The sequence below is a fragment of the Nanorana parkeri genome, unplaced genomic scaffold (assembly GCF_000935625.1).
Source record: "Nanorana parkeri isolate BGI_ZX_2015 unplaced genomic scaffold, ASM93562v1 scaffold935, whole genome shotgun sequence".
Lineage (NCBI taxonomy): Eukaryota > Metazoa > Chordata > Amphibia > Anura > Dicroglossidae > Nanorana > Nanorana parkeri.
Genome location: NW_017307203.1, coordinates 1 through 12,361, shown reverse-complemented (window position 1 = coordinate 12,361; position 12,361 = coordinate 1). Strand labels below are relative to the sequence as shown.

The following is a 12,361-nucleotide window of genomic DNA, read 5'->3' as shown; positions in this document are numbered from 1 at the left end:
AAATACTTTATTGTCCATAGTTTGGGCACAGGTACACTAGGTACAGTTCTTGGCTTATACCCTAAAGAGCCACACTTACCTGTCGGCACTAACAAGGACTATTTCAAACTTCTGACCCAACTCTTTGATTTTTCGATAAGATTCCACTAACACTCTTGTCAGACTTCGACAAGGAGGACACTGTAATTTAGAGAGGGTACACTTAGAAAGTTCTCATACTTCATAATAAACTTGCAGTGAGGATGCTATAAAAGCTAAAAATATTCAAAGCAATGTGTACACATCCAAGACTTAAAAAAGTATTGTCAGAAGTTTTGAATGCTCGTTAAATCCCACAGGGGGCCCAATGCACATTGCACTTGTCCCTGTTCAGATCTGTGCAGTGGTTGCTGAGCAGCATTGCCAAATAGTTCCTAATTTACATGGAGGGCTACAATATTACATGGGGGGCTGAAAAATATAGAAAGGAGCTTCAGTGTTGGCTGTAATGCCCCCATATGGAGTGCCCATAAATTGAGCTTAACACTGCACTGACAGAAATTAGATGTTGTTTTATTTTCTAACCACTACACAGATTTGAATGGGGACAAGTGCTATTTGCACTGGGCCCCCTGGGGAGAATTTAACAAATATTTTAAACTTCTGACAGTTATTCTTTTTTAAGAAGCAGCAAGGGAAGACTATGACATTTATGAAACACTTTAGGTCAGTGAGGTAGGCCTTGTGTGGCGCATTTGCCAGTTTTGGATGCAACTTAAACATTACATACATGCCAGCACAGAGAATGTATATATGGTGATCACACAGCATTACCATTTGAGGTTTTTCTCCATTATGAACATTATTTTAGATAGCATACATTAAGTTACTGTTGCTTACTCTCAAACTGTACTTCTCAGTACAATTTAACGATAGATAGATAGATAGATCGATCGATCGATCGATCGATCGATCGATCGATAGATAGATAGATAGATAGATAGATCCTAATGTTTAACTGCAAGTTAGACAAAACCATATTCTGTTCTGGCTACATTAAACAGGCCTTTTTTTGTACAAACCAGGCAGGAAAGACCCACATTTTATGTATGTCTTTTTGGAATGCCATATATTATTTAATTACCTATTGATTGTGGTGTTAAAGAAGTCAAACATAATTAATGAGCTTCATATCTGACAGCTCTTTCACCATCTTAAAAGCATCCATTATTAGGTGTTTAAAACAATTCTTCATGCATTTTCACTGGAAATGTATTCAATGGCAAGCAGCACATTACAATGGACATGCGGATACATAACCATTGGGTGGCATAAAATGCTAAGCATAAAATACAGTGGCTTCACCCCCTGGACATTTTTCCTATTTCGTTGCATTACCACCTGGAGTTAAAAGGGATTTTTGGGGGGTTTGAATCATTTTATTTACACAGCATGCCTACCATTTTGAAGATGCAAAATCATTTTGAATGTGATACAAACAAGAAATAAGATCAAACAGAAAACTTGGGCCTGCATAACTATTCTCTCCCCCAAGTCAATACTTTATAGATCCACCTTTTGCAGCAATTACAGCTGCAAGTCTCTTTGGTTATGTTTCTCTAAGCTTGGCACATATAGCCACTGAGATTCCACAGATTCTTAACTGGATTGGATTGAGGTCTGGGCTTTGACTAGGCCATTCCAAGACATTTAAATGTTTCCCCTTAAACCACTCAAGTGTTGCTTTAGCAGTATACTTAGGGTCATTGTTCTGCTGGAAGATGAACCTCAAGAATCTCTCTGTATTTAGAGCCATCCATCATTCCTTTAATTCTGACCAGTTTGCCAGTACCTGCTGATGAAAAACATCCCCACAGCATGATGCTATCACCACCATGCTTCACTGTGGGGATTGTGTTCTCGGGGTGATGAGACGACTTGGGTTTGCACTAAAGATCACATTTTTCTTGAAGGCCAAAAAGCTAAATGTTAGTCTCATCTGACCAGGACACCTATTATTTTCATATGTTTGAGTATTCTCCCACATGCCTTTTGGTGAACAGCAAGCCGGGAAGCTGGCTTCATCCTGATTGGCTGGGAAATTGGCTTCCAGGCCAATCAGCAAGGATCCGGCTTCCCAGCCAATCAGGAAGCCGGGGCAGAAAGTCATTAACCGCCGCCCGGCTTCTCGAGAAATCTCCCTCTGACCGGAAGTTCCGGTATCAGGGATTTATCGGAGCATTTGAGCAAGTACTCGTAGTGTTGCAGACTCTGGGGCCTTTCAGAACAGGTGTATATATACTGAGATCATGTGACACTTAGATTGCACACAGGTGGTCTTTATTTATTATTTGACTTCTTAGGCCTCATTCACACGAGAAACGGCTGGCACGTACAGCTCCGTGCTGAGTGCACGGCCGTATCAGGCAGCTCCCAGGAAGGACAGGTGCTGCGTGTGATTAGTAGGCAGCCTGTCTTTCTCTATCGGACTACGCAGCCGTATGCCGCCCTACGCTGACCCCAAGTGCAGGTCCATACGGGTGCGGGTGTTCCGGCCCGGGCGCAGACAGGATCCATCCTGACACACGCATGGGCGTGCAGGGCGGGTGAGCGTAGGGCGGCGTACAGCCGCATACTCCCATAGAAAAAGACGGTCTGCGTACTAAATCACACGGAGCACCTGTCCTTCCCGGGAGCTGCCCGATGCGGCCGTGCACGCAGCACGGAGCTGTACGTCCTGGCCGTTTCTCGCGTGAATGAGGCCTTATGGTAATTGGTTTCACCAGATCTCATGTAGGGGCTTCACAGTAAGTGAATATAAATGCACGCACCACTTTTTAATTTTTTACAAATATTTTAAAACAAGTTATTTTCTTAATTTCACTGCACCATTTTGTGCTATTTTGTGTATGTCCATTACATGTAATCCAAATAAAAATCCATTTTAATTCCAGGTGGTAATGCAACAAAATAGGAAAAATACCAAAATACTTGTGACCTATTCCCCTTCAGCACTAGCATAGGGCAACGCTAACTATAGTTGCTGGTTAGTCAGTGGGTACCTTTTTGTTAGTATTGAGTATGTAGTAGTAGACAGTTGCAGGACTAAGACTTTACAGAAGTTCACAGACTCATCTGCAAAATGTTGCTTGTTTTTAACTTGCTACTTTCCATAAAGGAAAACACGAATAATGAATCATCCAATAAGCAGTTATCACTTTATTTGTACTCAAATTTGCAAAAGATACAACATGGAAAATAGTGGTCAATACGCCAATAAGTATTTGTTCCATATCTTCACAGGCACTCACCCAATGTGCAGAGAAATAAACACCAACATAAGACCCTTCCAGCATACTACTGTCTTGAGCCTGGCCACTCTTCCTGAGCAAAGGTCCAGCAACTACTTCACTGAAAGGCTTTGGCCCCCAAGGGAATTCCAGACCTGGGAAGATTGATAATCAATAGTAAAATTCATTGTATTTTTTACTTCTTTCTTGTCATGTATACATTTCCTGTAAGCCACAGAGGTTTTAAAGTTTTAAGACCAAATAAAGAGGGCACCATCTACCAATCCTTAGCAGCAATCCAAGTAAAACTACATGGAGATCTTCTGAGGGGGGAGGAGGGGGGCACTGCATATAGGTGCATGTCATATGCATGTGTAAATGTCTATGCTGAAAATATAGCTCACACATCAAAATGATTTGCCAAAATACATTTTCTTTTAAAATTTCCAAAATATTGTGTTTTGTAACAGTACTGTACTACAGTATTTGCAAATATAAATTATTTAGAAGTCCAATACATTTTTTTTTAAAGATAAGCTGCAGTTAAGCCTATACACCTAAACTGTACAGTATATAAAACCTAACAATTGACTTCTCCGATTTGTTCCTTTTTTTGGTGTGTTAAATATACTATTGGAAGCATTTTGTACTTGTTTTACAAGTGCAAAAAAATACCTATTGATCTGGCAAGAAATTCAGAGTTGTCCAGAGTTCTCACTCTGTGTTATCTCAAAGAAGCCTTTTTAGCCCTTCCTGTTCTCATCTTGGACTACAAATCAATTAGTCCATATGCTGTAGATAAGAACACAGTGGTGGGTAGTTTAGCAAAATGACAATAGGCAGGGCTGACACCACGCAGTGCACAAAAATGCTGTAGGTTGTCAGCCCTCAATAGGGAATTAAAATCAGAGTGCATTTCTTGCAGGTATTTTTTTTTCTATACTAGGAATATAAACAATTGTGCATGTATTGCAGAGATGTACTGGGTGTGTGTTTTTATATTGATTTTGCCTTAGCATGCATTTAAATTCTTACATTATCTTCAATGCACAATGTTTAACATAAAAAAAAAAATTCCTCAGCAGTTGTAGGGTGAATGTGGTAAGTTTAGGCTTATTTAAACGGCACCTGTAAAGACAAACAGTATATATGAAGAGCTACTATGGAGTTTTAATACAGGCTCCAGAGCCGTCATCTCAATCCTGACATCCTTACCACTGAACTGGAACAAGCGCAAGTTGAAAAACCACACTTTCAGACTTCTCCATCTGGAAGTTTATTCCAGATCAGTGACTCACAAGATTGTAAGGCATGCATTAGCATGAAAGGCCAAATCCTGAAGCTTCAAAAACTAAAAAAAAAGTCGGATATGGCAGTTTCCATATTTTATCCCCTCAAGACAGTAAAAGAAAAATGGTTATTCTGGATAACCAGTGTACATCGTACAGTCTTCTGCTATATGCTCTATCCCTCTACCCACAGTTCTCTGCTAAATAATTTCTCCATTCAGCTGTCTTCAGCTATATATCCCCTCCACCCTCCTCAACTACAGTTATGTGAAAATGTAAAAACCCTATTCAAATTGTTGAATTCAACGTATATTAATGGCAAACATTAAATCTAGTGCCTACAAGCAAAGGTGATATACTCAAACATAAAATTTACATGGTGCATCTCAATCTAAAATTAACAAAAATGCTAAATTGTCACATGGTAAAAAAAAAGTAAGTACACCCCTACATTTACCATTGTAATGTCATCATGCCAAGATCAAAAGAACTCTTTAAGGCCCTCAGAAAGAAGGTGTAGATGACTATGAGTCTGGCAAGGAATTTATTATATGGCCAAATTATTTTGAATAATTTTTGGATCAATAATTCCACTGTAAGGAAAATAATCTATAAGTGGCATAGATTTCAAACAACCACTAATTTGCCCAGGAATGGCCGTCCCAGCGTCTGATGTTCAAAGAAGTTTCCAAGAATCACAAATTTCATAATGAGATATGTAGGTAACTCTTGCAACAGTGAAATGTCTAGTCACAAAAGGGTGAAGAGTTTGGAGAAGGCAGGAGAAGTGAACAATCTAGGACAGTGGTGGCGAACCTTGGCACTCCAGCTGTGCCAAAACTACAAATCCCAACATGCATCTGCCTCTGTATGTGGCTGTCAGAGCCTTGCAATGCCTCATGGGACTTGTAGTTGCAAAACAGCTGGCGTGCCAAGGTTCGCCACCACTGATCTAGGACAACATAGCTGAACTGGAAACATTCTCCAAAACAGCTCACTTTCCAGTTGAGCTATGTTGTCCTAGATTGTTCACTTCTCCTGCCTTCTCCAAACTCTTCACCCTTTTGTGAATAACCCTGTTAGTGTCACATTGAATGCATCTACAATCAGAAAGAGACTGCACAAACTCACAGAGTTAACACTATAGATCTTATACCCTCTATTGTACGATTAGGGAAAAAAATTAAAACATTTTTTATATAAATAATTCTTTTTTTTTCTTGTCTCCTGAGCAAAATAACAACTATATAAATTTTAGACAGAAACCAGATTGTTTTTTTCCAGGGCCAACACATGCTTCAGTTTCTGTAAATCAGATACTTTATGAGGATGTAAATATTTAATATACATTTTTTTCACGGTTCAAAGTATTTCAAGTTATTGTCACAAATCTGGGAGCAAAGATGTCAACACTTCAAGCATTAATCATTTTCCAAGTACACCAGTTATCATGGGTCAATGAATGTGTTTACTGACCTTCTGGGTCATCTCTTATTAACAAGAGGCCATTCCTGCACACAGTCTTCCCTGTGGACGCTTCAATAAAGATCAGTGAGGGAATGTTGGAAATTCTGAACTTGTTCCACAGTTTCAGCTGGAAAAGGAAATAATAAAAAGCTCTAAAAATATAAACAGGATTTTAAAGTTCACACATTAGTTATAGTTATAAATAACACATAAAAAGGTAAGTTTTAAAACAGTTTTTACTAAGATGAACGATCTGTAACTGAATTCTATGTTTTGTACATGTGGTCAAGCTTTTAATAATATTAATTACTTAAGGCCACCTATGTGTGGTTCAATTTTCAATAATTATGTAAATAACGTGAGCACAAATGGAGATAACTGGAACTGAAGATAATACTATGAGTAGCTTGCAAATGGAGAACATTTGCTTCCAATTAAGAAGTAAGCTCTTTCTTAACCTAATAGGGAAGAAACCCTAATTAAAAGATCTTGCTTGAAGCAGGTCATGCATCCTTACATCTAAGGGTACATTTCAGGTGCCCATAAACAATATCATACTTGAAAGCAATGTGACTCATTCACGCATTACTTATGACAAGAGAGTTGTATGGGAACAACTCTGAAGAGATAATAAGCTATTGCAAAGATCAAAAATGCTTGTAGCTACAAACATTGGCAAACGTCCCTTTAATTCCCTTTTATAAGTGGGGGCTCTGCCCACAGTGGCAAATCAGATTCTTCTTAGGGTTCATACAATCATGAAAAAATCAAATGCTAACTGGCAGTGTGTTTAGAAAATGCATTTGATAGAATGATTCAATACGAACAAATGTTACAGCTTCAACATCAAATCAATTGAGCATGGACCTTTCCCCTTCTTCTGAGCCTCTTTATTTGTACTATAAAGAGGATAGGCAGCTCCACTAACCAATAGGAGAAGAGGCTGGTTCTTTCATTTTTACTCACCAAGTGATGATATAAATATTAATTATGATTCCTGTATTTCTGGGTGTATTGCTGCTTTCACAAGTGCATTCTTTCATCGTATGCCCAGTTTGAATTTACCAGATTTGTGAATCTCATTTCCCACCCTTGGCTTATATTCGGGTCAATACTTTTTCTCAGTTTTTTTTGATAAAATTAGGTACCTCGGCTTATATTCGGGACGGCTTATACTCGAGTATATACGGTACATAAATGTGTTCACACCCACAAAATGATAAACTGAAATCTAAAATGAATGTACAGTATGTTATTTTCATGCAGATCTAGATCATTTTAAATAGTAGCATGGATATCTAAATTTCTTCTAGTGCAGATGTTAATGTCATGCAAACTAATGCCAAGGGTAATGAGCTAAGTATATCCCAGGTGGCAAGGAACAGCTGCTGGCTAGTCAGGGGTGACCTCTACAATGTGTTGATTACTATTTGGCATGCTTATTAAATCAAAGTTCACAAAAGGTTGCTGCATTTTTAGTAGAAATCTTGGGAAAATAAAATGATTACAGTTGCAAACGCCAAAGTCATGCTTCTACAAGTACAAGCTATATTCAGCAATTACTGTACACATTGTCTAAGCTGCTGTTTCTAGTCTGTCTGGACCCATGCTGACAATAATAATAATATGGAAATGTAGAGGGAGTTGAAAAAGAATAGCTGTAATCTATGTTCAATCCACAAAAGAGGATCCACACCCAATACATGTAAGGGGAATCTGTCAAGACAACTGTTACTTGTCAAAGCCGAGACTTCAGACTGATATTTCAGTGTTGGGTAGGTGACAACAGGCTAAATGGTCCAGCACATTCTTGTACTCTCACAGGAAGTCAGATTTTGAGTTTTCTACATAACTATATTTCCAAGCCCCTCACCTTGATCTCACTCTCCACTTTAGTCCTTTTTCTTTTGTTTCCCTTTTACATTGCTGACCATAGGAAAACTAGAACTCCTTCACCCGAGTTCTCAGAATCAGACACTGTGGAGAACTCATCATTTAAATATAAAAGTGACAAAAATCTAGTGGGGGTTTGACCATCAGATTTGGGAGACAGACTTACCAATTTGAAAGTAAAAGCTCAGTTTTATTGAGAACTATATACATTGTAAGGCTTTTATTTTTCCCCTTTTGTCTTCTTTAAAAGGCATTTTAGATGGAGGAGCTATCCTTACTCATTTTCTCTTTCTTTTATTACCAACTCTATTATTTTTTTCCTTTTATCTTCTATTCTGCTCACCCTCTAAACTAAATTATTCCCTAAACACCCATGCCCAACATGTTTCACCCATACAGGGCTTCATCAGGGGTCTTGTGCAATATAGTGTCAAAACACTTTATAAAAGAAAAAGGAAACGAATGGTAGAGTTGCTGATAAGAGAAAATGAATAAGGATAGCTCCTCCTTCTAAAATGGAAAGCATTATTGATGACCTGTGGGGGCTTTTAAAGTGTCTTTTATTGACTTTTTGGGGTACTGCAGTTTTTCGCCGTTTCACGGTCGCACGCAATCTGTAAACTGGGCATGTTGGGTATCGTTTTACTCGTTGTAACCTCATCTTTTATATTTCATTAAAAAAATGGGTAATTTGTTGTGTTTTGGGGCATTTAATTAAATTTGTCACTAAATTTTGGGGTTTAATAAGGAGTTGCGCTAATATTGCGCAACATAAAAATTTTCAACTACCACCATTTTATTCTATAGGGTCTTGGCATTCAGAAAATATATAATGTTGGGGGGTTTTACGTCATTTTCAGGCCTAAAATGTGGAATATAACATGGGTGCAAAAATTGAAAAAAGGGCCTCAGTCATGAAGGGGTTAAAATGAATCACAACGTTTATAGATTTTATGCAACTCTAAGGGTATTGTTAGGATATTAGCAGAATTTTTTGAACACTCACTTCTTTCGCTGTTCTAAATAAACTGATGCAAGCCTTACCATGTCCTACACTGACTGCTAAGACAATCTGCCACCAACAGTGGTGCGCTATAAAATAGAGAAGCATCTGTGTCCCTTTAGACATACAAAGGTCTCACAGTATCTCAACCAACATTGACGGCGGGATGCCTGTAATTTGTTTAAAGGCTCTGTGCAGACTTCTGGGAAATGCAGCAAGCCATTTTCACAAGCAGGAAATAAGATTGATGTAGGTGTTCTGTACACAGACTCTGTACAGAACACCTCCATGTTAACATATTGCAAGGAAACATCATTTTAATTTTGTGCCTGTTTTGGAAAATCAAAGTGGCTGTGGACTGAAATGGAAAGGTAATCTTTTAAAATACAAAAATTGCAGGTAGCACAGTTTTTATATATTATTTATGCTTTAAACTTGTGGTTGGGAATTTAACCACTTGCTGTCCGGAGCATTTTCTTACTATTTGCGCACACATGATAAAATCTAAATCTTTGGCTAGAAAACAGCTTCAAACCCCCCAATTATATATTTTCTGAAAGCAGAGGCCCTGTAGAATTAAAAAATGCTAGTTGCAATTTTTTATGTCGCACGGGTTTTGCGCAAATGTTTACCAAACCAGTATTTTTAGCAAAAAATAAACTAAATTATAATTTATTGCACAGAAACATAATATAATACCCATTTTTTTGGTAAAATATGAAAGATGGGGTCAAGCCGGGTAAATTGATACCAAACAAGTCAAGCTTTAAACTTACGTTCGCCTGTGAAGCCACAAAAATACTGAAAACTTCCCATAGGGAACACTTTAAACGCTTTTACCGCTCATCAGTTTAGTGTCATCAGTAATTGGTGGCCCTAGAATTATTGCTTTCACTCCGACGTTCACGGCGATATGTTACATGTGTAGCGCAGTTGTCGTTTTCACACGTAGGCGCACCGACGCGTGTTTGTGTGTATATGTGCACATCCGTGGGGGGCGGGGGACTTTTTAAAAAAATGTTAGATTTTTTTTTTTTTCCGGGCAATCAGGAAGCCAGGCAGCGGGCAATGACATGCCGCACAGCTTCCTGATTTCCTGGGAAGCGAGGCCCAATGCTGATTGGCCGGGAAACTGGCTTCCCAGCCAATCAGCATGGAGCCGGCTTCCAGGGCAATCAGGAAGCCAGGTGGTGAGTAATGACCCGCCTTCCTGATTGGCTTGCAAGCCGACTCCATGCTGATTGACTGGAAAGCCGGGTTCTCGGCCAACCAGCATGGAGCCGGCTTCCCGGCCAATTAAGAAGGCGGGAGGCTGGTAATTACTCGCCACCCGGCTTCCTGATTGCCTGGGAGCCAGGGAAGCTACGTCACTGCTGGTCAGAGGAAATCTTCCTCTGACAGGAAGTTCCGGTATCGGGAAAGGTATTGGAGCATTTCGGCAAGTACGAGTACTCGCCCAAATACTCGGTATCGGCACCGATAACGATACTAGTATCGGTGCATCCCTAATAGATAGTCTTCTTCACTGCACTTCGCAAAATAATAAATAGAGCCCTATAAATTGTATAAAAAAAGAAAATCTATCTTTTGGTGGCCTAAAACTGAAATGCTGAAACACTGAGGGGAATTTATCAAAACTGAAGCAGACAAAATCTTAAACAGTTTCTCAGGGCAACCAATCCGCATCTATCTCTTCAGTTTGTTCAGTTAAGCTATGAAAATGAAAGAGAGAAGCTAATTGGTTGCCGTGTACAGCTGCTCCAGATTTTGTCTGCTCCAGTTTTCATAAAAATCGCCTTTTTGTGCATGACAGTAACTGAAACTGTTTCTCCAGGTATTGGCCAAGATGTTGACTAACATAATATTGGCCTTCTAAAAATGTTTTTACATCGGCAATCTTACTTATGTGGCAAGGTCATCGTACTTCTCAATTTCACACTGAAATACTTTACAGATAATCACTTCAGTGTGACTTTTTAAAAAGGTGCTTCTCATTTGAAAAAGGAAAAAAACAACTTACCCTACTTAACCCTAAAAGAAAACCAACAAGCTGGAAAAAACATATCATCATCATGCCATGACAATTCAGAATCATGGAAAAGGTCTACTCATGTTGCGCCCAGGAAACACATCTTTCCAGTGAGCATATATGCTACGATTGCTGATGGGATCTCTGCAACATCCAATCACTCATATACATGGTTTTAAAGCAGTTAGCTGTAGCTTGGCATTTCTTGCACCGGTATGTTCTAGCAAGTAAGTGAAAATCTCCTCTTAGACAGCAGTCAATGGAACAGGTACCGTATTGGAAAATTTACCCACAACTCCAAAATTTTGGCCACCACTAGAGGCTCACTACCATGATGGACTCAATCTCACTTTTAGTTTATTAATGTGTATTGAAGTTATAGTCTATCACAGGAGTGAGCTTGGGGCGGTGGCTACTTTACAACACAGTTTACAAAGACTGCTTAAAAGCAGAGCTTTACACTCAAAAATCAAATTCTACCAAATTCTATGTATGATGATTAATAATAACATAGACATGTCAGGTGTAAAATGCTGTGATTTTGAAATACTTACACTTACAGAGCATTCACTTCTTGCTTTGAAAGTGCAAAATGACTGTTTGCCAACACAATGCACACACACACATTGCTGGGAAATCTCATCTGTAATTTAATGAGATCTCAGGGAAAGGCATTTCCTCCCCTGAGATGATGTGCATGGTCACATGTCCAATCTCATGTCTAGTCACATGTGCCAGAAATCCAGGAAGTAATAGGAGAGCTAGTAATCTGCCCTTAGTCAACATGGCCACTGTCAGAAGACTGGGGAAGGAAAGAGAATTACGGTATGCACGGAATCCAAAGCCTGCTATTATCTATATGTATGTGTTTGTAGATTGTCATTACTAAACATTTCTAAAGGTGTGTTTGCTGTTATTTTAAAGATATGGGTAAAGGTCCACTTTAAGTTTAACAACCTGTATACATAGTATTTGAGGTTGAATAAAGACACATGTCCATCAAGTCCAACCTAGTGTGTGTGTGTGTGTGTGTGTGGGTCCCTGTGTCATCTCGTTATTAGGAGTACCTGTACCCCTGTATATTACCGTTTCTCAGGAAATCGTCCAAAAGCTTCTTGAACGATTCCACACTATTAGCTAAAATTACTGCTTGTGTCAACGAGTTCCAGACCCTAACCGCTCGTACTGAGAAGAATCTGGACTTTCTCCAGTTCAAGGACATCCCCTCTGTGTACTGGTGCCCAAAACTGCACCGCATACTCCAGGTGAGGCCGAACCAGTGATGTATAAAGTGGCAAAATTATAGACTTATCCCTGCAAAACATTCCCTTCTTGATGCAGGACAGGACTCTCTCAATCTATTATTGAGTTTGTCTACAGTGACCCCCAAATCTTTCTCCATTTCAGACTT

At 39.1% G+C, this 12,361-nt stretch overlaps 1 protein-coding gene across 1 annotated transcript in view; it reads right to left on the bottom strand.

Moving 5' to 3' along the window:
- Window positions 1–10,793, bottom strand: part of NXN (nucleoredoxin) — a gene marked incomplete at its 5' end in the record, with an annotated part of 46,217 nt that extends 35,424 nt beyond the window's left edge. The window contains 5 exons of the mRNA XM_018566306.1: window positions 80–180; window positions 3,291–3,424; window positions 6,035–6,154; window positions 6,513–6,517; window positions 10,745–10,793. Of these exons, the coding sequence (XP_018421808.1) occupies window positions 80–180; window positions 3,291–3,424; window positions 6,035–6,154; window positions 6,513–6,517; window positions 10,745–10,793 (409 nt within the window). The remainder of the gene's footprint in view (window positions 1–79; window positions 181–3,290; window positions 3,425–6,034; window positions 6,155–6,512; window positions 6,518–10,744) is intronic.
- Window positions 10,794–12,361: the final 1,568 nt, after the last annotated feature.